The 7815-nt window shown below is 38.8% G+C and overlaps 1 protein-coding gene across 1 annotated transcript in view; it reads left to right on the top strand.

Annotated features, from left to right (window-relative positions):
• The window catches only part of grxcr2 (glutaredoxin and cysteine rich domain containing 2), a 35792-nt gene extending 31882 nt beyond the window's left edge, over positions 1-3910 (top strand). The window contains exon 6 of the mRNA XM_088279873.1: positions 3788-3910. Within this exon, the coding sequence (XP_088135999.1) occupies positions 3788-3808 (21 nt within the window). The 3' untranslated portion in view covers positions 3809-3910. The remainder of the gene's footprint in view (positions 1-3787) is intronic.
• The last annotated feature ends 3905 nt before the right edge of the window (positions 3911-7815 follow it).

The raw sequence follows: 7815 nt of genomic DNA on the forward strand, positions 1-7815 counted from the left end.
TAAAAACGAGGTGAAAATCACCCCACCATTAAAAATCACAACGTGGCCAGAGGGGTCAGTTAGACGGATCCGCGTCGACAGGCAAATCAACAAACCAGTAGAAGGGAGGAGTGTGTGTCAGAAGAATCTCACGCAATTAGGTCATTCCCAATAATTGGCTGCCAGACATTCTCATTAAAACCATCTCAAGTTTGAGGCCTTTGATGAGCCCACAGACCAAACGGAAATGGCTCAGTGAGTCGGCTCGGCACGCACACATTCGCAAATGATGGGAGTCAGGGTTTCCATTTTGTGGACACGAGCTGCTTCATTGACGAAACTGTCCAATATTCAGCAGGGTTCCAAAAACTGAATGAATGCAACATCAGTATGTCTTGCGTCACTCTTATGATGGAATATTTGGTCATTGTGATGATGAAGTAGCTAGCAGCTGTTATGTTTATACTTGTTTTGGTTATACACACCCTCTAGTTATGACACACAATGACCTTGGTGGTAATATGCTAAAGAGTTTGGCTAAGTAAACCTTGCCTGAAGTGAACAATTATAATCAGAGTGTAACTACTAGATATTTACTGGATATTTACCAGGACATGATGCTACATGCGATATACTGTATGCATTAAATAATGCATTCTAATTGGTGAAGGAGCATGTGGTTCAGTGCCTATTGGACTGTGCACCCCCACCATCGGGTCGGTGGTCGGCTACTTTGGACCAGGCCACGGCGGGCTGCAGAGATGAAATTAAAAAATGCAGGACTTCAGATTTTTTGGTTATTCGAGTCTGAAAAATATTTCATTTTGAAAAGTGAGTGGCTTCTCTCCATTACAACGATACTGATTGTCATGGTCGCATTACGCTAGTATTAAACCCACCAGATAGCGGAATGAGAAAATAACAGACCACGTACGAAGCCCGTTCTGCACATATTCATATGTAACGGTGTTGCACAATCAGGATATAAAAGAAAAGTAGTAGTATTCTGCTACAGTTAGAGAAAAGAAACATGTAACAAGATTGCATTTGGTAAAAACTGGTGGATTTATATGATTTCCATGAAACTATTGTTGTGTCAGGTCGGTGAAACAAAGCCATTGAATTTTGTTGTTTATTTGAATAAAACCATGTCAACGCAGACGCTAACAAGTGCACACTCGAGACAATTATCAGCTTGCTCTCTCGCAACTTAACGGCCTGCCTGGGCCCCAGTGGGGCGATAAGAGGTTTCCTTTAATTTCGTTATTGTTGTACTTAATTGGAGAACTTTGCTTACATTGCTTTGCCCTCTCCAAAATAAGAGCCGTACACATAAAATTGCCCCATCGACTCAAAAAGAATCGACTGCACACCATCAACATCACATTCAAATCATCGGAAAAGCAACGTCGATATGACCGATTCCAATGAGTTTGTAACACAACAAATATGCTAGATGTGTGTGCCTATAATGGCTGCACAATTAATGGTGAGTAAAATAAACTTATTTAAGGCAACTGCTTATGGAACAGAAGGAATAATGCTGTGCAGCAAATGGATGGCATGATGATTTTTAACGTTTTATACGGACATAAAAGCCTCGCCATTAACACCTCACAAGTGTCAAGCAGCAGCACTTTTAACAGCCAAGAGAACAGCTCTGAGGAACCCGGTTATGGCTTTTAATGCTGTGTAAAATGTCAGTATTTAAAGTGATTCTTTAGGTTTTATCTTTTTAATGGTGAGGCAGCAACCATTTACTGTATGTAGGTGGGAAGTCTAACTATTTCATCTTTTTTGCTGCTTTCTCAGGGCATTGATTCAATCACAACTGAACTTTTGAGGTTGTCCAAAAAAAACAAAAAAAAAACACGAAACATGATATAGTGACCATGCTCCATTCTAGGTACGATGCACCTTTGGTCATGAACGGAGTTGTGTTTGCAGCAAACGTTTTGGTATTATGACCAAAAAGTTCAAACTTTTTTTCATGGAAGCATAAAGAAAATATGCAAAATACGTTTCAGAAAATGTCTTATGGGCTCTTTTCTTATATGATTAAAAAATGGTATTTGAACAGGGGTGAGTAGAATTTCTTTCGTACTTTAATATCCAGTTTACACAATCGTTTTATATTTTAGTCATTTCTTGCATTCAGATCCTGAACGCAAAATTTGCCCTCGCATTTTGCCAACTGTTCTTTTCACTGTATGGATTGCCATGGAAAGTTCTTATATTTAATATAATTTCCATGGTAATTTTAGACTAATGATAGATTTTATTTCAGCACAGAATGAAATGCTTGAGGCAGGAAAAAAATAATTAAGAGAACCCACGACCATATTCTGTACATCAAGTGATTTAGATAAAAAAAAAAGTCTGAGAGAACAAGTAGCCCTTGGGACGTTGTAACAGCGTTGGACCTCTAACAAGACAAAGAAAGATCAATCTGCTTTCCTGCTTTGTCAATAAAGACAAGTCCACCGTGTATAAAGAAGCGCCCGTACTGTGGACTCTCCTCAGGGAGTCAATCCAGCAACAATCAATAGTTCCAAAGAGAAGCAACGATGCAACACTTTGCTCACACACAAATACGGACGGGGTCCCTCCCGCAGTGGCTTTGGAGACCAAAGAAGTTAATAAGATTAAAAAAAAAAAAAAAAAAAAAAAAAAAAAAAAGCAAACGTATTCGCCTCTAGTCACTGTCTCGCGTGATATCCACCACACAACATTATGTAACCACCAAAAAGACTGACAACACATTTTGTCATCCAATACGTTTAAAAATTTTCCTTGATCTGTTTTAGGTTGTATATCCACCCATCAATTATCTGTGACGGTTAAATTCTATGATATGCATTTTTTTGTTTTTGTTGATCTGAATAATAAATTAATTCCACTGGAGATGAAATTATGAATGTGACTGAAACTTGATTTACCTTAATTTTAAGAAAACTAATTTTTTGTTAAAAAATAAATATTCAAAACCCAGGGGGTCAAGCAAATAAAAAGAAAACCATTCACATTGTATCAAGGTTTACCAGTATCTAGCAGTTGCCCAAAAAAAAAAAAAAAAAAGAATACTTTCATTCCAACATATTTAACGTCTAATGTCCTTATCACTTGCCATTTTGGTGTTCAGCACTGAATTAATGAAAAAATAATTGTATCTATGCTTATATAATACAGATTGCATCCGTGCATTAGTTAGCCTTGTTAGCCCGTTAGCATTAGCAACAGCTGTTTACAGCAGTTATTATGCGCATATCGTGTTGTGAGCTATTTGCATATTATAGAGTCACCTAATGAAACAATTTGTTGATCCTTGCTTAGTTTATTTGGGTGAATGTGGAATTTGTGTAAAAAATGATGTCGGCTTACCTTGTACGTTACGCAGTATAATTCATTTTGATGGCCACTAGATGGTGCCATTGCACTGTATTTTCTTATTTCGTTTTGGGCAGTAGTAGACACACAACATACACAAAGTCACTCAATTTGCTTCACATAATTAAAAGTGTGGACTCACACAAGCTGCAAACTGCAGGTAGTACAGAATCCAATAAATAGATTTAAAAAAATCCATAAGATCCATACTACAGAGTTGGGGATGAATGGGATCCTATTTCAACTGAAAGTAAAAAGGCCTGCGATTGACTGGGTGTAGTCAGCCTTTCTATCAATGTCATGTGGGATTTCCATCAACTCCTTGAACCTTGAACAGGATAAGCATTATAGAAAATTCAAATATTAATACAGGCTGTCCCAAAAATCACTACAGACTTCTTTGTTTTCTCTTGCTTTTCAGGTATCATTTGGACAGATGTGAGTGTTGTCCCCAACTGGAGTTCACACACCACTTTAAGAAGCTTCATGGCCATTGCTTTTCCCAATATACGTGTAGTGGTCCTGTGTGGTGTTTTGGAGAAGACAAGAAATGGCCAGCACCCGTGATTTCACACATTTTCGTGAGACGTCACCTCATCTCACGTTTGAGTGGCACATCTTTAACTCGCTCGTCCGTTACGTTCTGCTTGATATCGTAGGAAGATTACACTTTCGTCATGCATGCATTGTCCTGACCTATTTCAACCTGAGAGAATATGCCCTCCTCGCCTTCAATACCTCCACATTTTATGAGTTTACACACATGGACGATATCCTTCTGACACAGAGAACGAATGCAAGACAAAGAAAGGTGGAAGTTAATGCGTACAGAGCAAAAGTGAAACAGTCACCTCACAATTCGGACAGAGGATCATAATGGAAAACACTCATTCAAAATATCACAATCATTTAAAGGCAAACATTAACAAACATGAGCGAGACTCATTAGCTTAGCTAGTTAAGATTACTTGTGCCGCGTGTAGACACCTGTAGTAAAGCGATTTTTAAGAAATTCAGCTGACACATTATTCAAAACTTGTATCCGCCATTTCTATATAAGAGACCCCAAAATATGATAATTAACAAAATTTGCCATTAATCCTTTCATTATGTGTGGTATACTCGATCACCAAATGCCATTGACAATAATAGCGAACATGTTTGACATTTACGATTGTTGGCCCAAATGATTTTTCAAGCAGATGGAGGAGGAAATGTCGCTCAACATAACCCGCACCATACGATAATCAGTCAAGATAATCTTTAACCAAGACTTTGAACGTCATCCCACTTATCAACGCGTCTACCATGCTTTTCCAAGGAAAGGTTTGGAATTTTGAAACTGATTAAATTTTTTATCAAAAACCCCCCAAAAAACAGTCGCATGATTGAGAGTTTGAATTGGGCAGAGTGATCTGGCAATCCTCAAATGTGCCCATTATCATTGATAACTCAGAATGTGTCCAAGCCTGAGCTGCCAAATGCTTTAGAAAAAAATCCCCCCAAAAAACGCTCATTTGGAGACAATCAAAATGACACAATCAGTTTCAATCAATGATTGACGGTGCTGCAGGTGTTGCTTTCAAACCGGACCAATTTGAAGTGGGACCCATTGATGAGTGCGGGTCTCCCGGAATGTTCAGCACGCCTTCTCGGCCATTAACGACACATCAATCACCATTCCGTTGGCACATTGGGAATATGGTGTCATAATAAGTTTGGAAATGACCATTTTGGTGTATGTACATGCAAATGACAAATAATTCTGCGGAGTGCTTAGCTCAAATCTATGCCAACTGAGTGAGTATAATCACCAAAGAGAGAGGTGGAAGGGTGTAAAAATTAAATAGATATTGCGAATAAGAAGGTGGATAAAGTTAATGAATACACAGTTTCAGAGGAAAGCAATTCATTCTGAGGATTTTGTTCAGAGTCTGACTTTTGTTTAATTTTCATGAGGGCACACCTTTAAACAAAAATGAAACCTTTGCTCTTTAAAAGTTTGGACTCGGAAATAATCCAAGGCCAAAGAAAACAATGGCAACAAAATAATGAGTCTGTTCTCACCACATGTGAGTAGAGTTTCCTAAAAAAAAATAATGACATCAAATAATACAACACTGACATTTTGGAGCATACTTTTGCAGTGTGATAAATGCAAAAATTGACATTTGATCAAACTTATTCTAAAAAATTACCCGGTTGTCTCAGACAGTTTTCAGAGCAAAAAATGATGTTCAAGCCACAATTTAGTCTGAAATAAGCAACTAAATATTTTGTGGGACACTTAAAGACTTCTCACTGTATGTAGCTTGATCAAGCAGAAATGTGCCCAATTGGTTTCCTTTAGGCTAAAACGTAAAACAAATACTTAATGCGCCATGTGGAACAATCCTTTTATGAACATACTCATTTGGAAATTATGCAAATTCTAATCTGCATGTCGATGGTATGTGGCCTTCCAAAAGTGGGGGTTTGTAACTGTATGGTGAGGATATGTAACATGCATTCTTTGAGGCCATACAATACATATTTTATGCACGGTGCAAAGTCTCTCTAAAGCGATGCTGCGGGAAACGAGCTCTGAATAAACATTTCTAGTGAGTCTCAATCCCGTTACTTATTCCACCATTTTGCCTTTGCTACTTTACTCTCTGTCACATAAAAACATCCATTTGTCTCACTTGCTGCAGTTTTGCGGGAAGACATTTATTTTCTCCTAAGTGAACGTCAACGCTTATGCTAACGATGACGCTTAAAATAGCGCAGAGCACCGAGTGGCAGCATCAGCAGTGCATGTGAAACAAGACCTTATCCACTCTCACGTGTACGGATGAAGGGAAAATACTTTCAGGTGTGAAACCAAAATCAACATTATGGACTTTCTGCCTCCATTAGTTTGTTGACTTGCAGTGACCTTGAGAGGGCTGCTAAAGGAGAAAAAATGCAAAATTACACCTTAAAGCAATCCACTTGTTTGTTAAGTTACTACAACTATTTTAAGGGACTGTATTCCAGTGGCGGGGCGTGCATTTCACACGTAGGCCTTCAATGAAGTCCTACTTAGTCCAACTTGAAATTAATCCCCCTCATATTACCATCATTTATGGCACCACAGCTAGACAAATAATATATAGAAACACACTTACACAGTACTAAGTGAGTCTTGGACGACCTAGCGGCTCTTGAAAGCTTCGTCTTGAAAATGACCTTGCTTGTGTATCCTTCGACCATTGTGGTTTAAAAAAGCAAGAATATATTTTAGATTTTCGAACGGTCGTGTTGATTCCGCAGAGCGCTTGTGAAATCTGCCTGGCAACAGGAGCTAGCTGAATTCTGATTGGGTAAAAACTCTCATGATCAGGATTTCTTGATTATGTTAGGCCAACAGAAAAGGCCTTGAAGGCCTTGACCGCTCACCACTGCTGAATGCAAATGGTAAAGTCCCAGTCAGATGACTTTACATCATTTTCTACTATAAACCAGAAAACAGCCCACTTGTACATTTACAACACTGATAGGCAATTTTCACTTTTGTAAAAAGAATCTCGTCCCATTTGAGTCATTCCAAGGATTGCTCCCACATTCCAGAATGCAAATGGTAGAGTCCCATTAATCGAGTTTTACATCATTCTCCATGAGCAGAAAGCAGCGTACAACTGTAATGTAACTACCATACTAAGGAAAATTAAAGAAGAATTTTTTACATTTATTAGAGGAATTCATTTTTCTTTCTCATTTTAATAATTACCAGATTGTTCCCCCAACCCAGAATGCTAATAGTCCTTTTCATTAAATGCTTCGTCATTTTCCATCAGCCACAAAATAACTCATTAGGCCCTATTTTTGTAGCCAGTGCAAGTCGAGTGCAAAGCAGAGTCTAGCGCATGGGGGAAATTTTCTTTCTTATATTATTTTGGTTTGTGCCGTTGCGGAAGGTAACACAGCTGACTTGGTTGCTGTGCAATAGAAGTGTCTCACTTCATACATTTTAATTTCAGGCACACGGTGTACATCACGGGAGTCCATCCATGAGATCGGCACATGCAAAGTACTTTTAAAAGGGAACTGCAAGAAGGTTTCCACTTGCGGATGATGCAAAAAGTTGGCCGCTGATTTGTGGGCACTTGGAGACGTCTACCCTCAACGACGTGTCCATGTGTCTTTTCTATTTTTGTCATTATAAAATTAATTCCCCGTCCCAGAATATCATGGTGGAGACCCATTCCTCTCATCCCATATCATTCCCTCAGAACCACGCAAAGTAGTGCCAAGATCAGTTTGAGATGAGACCAAACGCAAGACACGAAAGAGATGCTTCCCAAAAAAGCAGTTAAATATTTGTTTCAATACATGGATTATGAGTCACTCAAGGCCAGGCGTGGGCAAACTACGGCCCGGGGGCCACATGCTGTCCCTTAAACCTTTTAATCCGGCCCGCCGAACTTG

This window comes from Idiotropiscis lumnitzeri, chromosome 17 (genome assembly GCF_059441095.1).
Source record: "Idiotropiscis lumnitzeri isolate Australia: NSW breed Sydney's pygmy pipehorse chromosome 17, RoL_Ilum_1.0, whole genome shotgun sequence".
In the NCBI taxonomy this organism is placed as follows: domain Eukaryota; kingdom Metazoa; phylum Chordata; class Actinopteri; order Syngnathiformes; family Syngnathidae; genus Idiotropiscis; species Idiotropiscis lumnitzeri.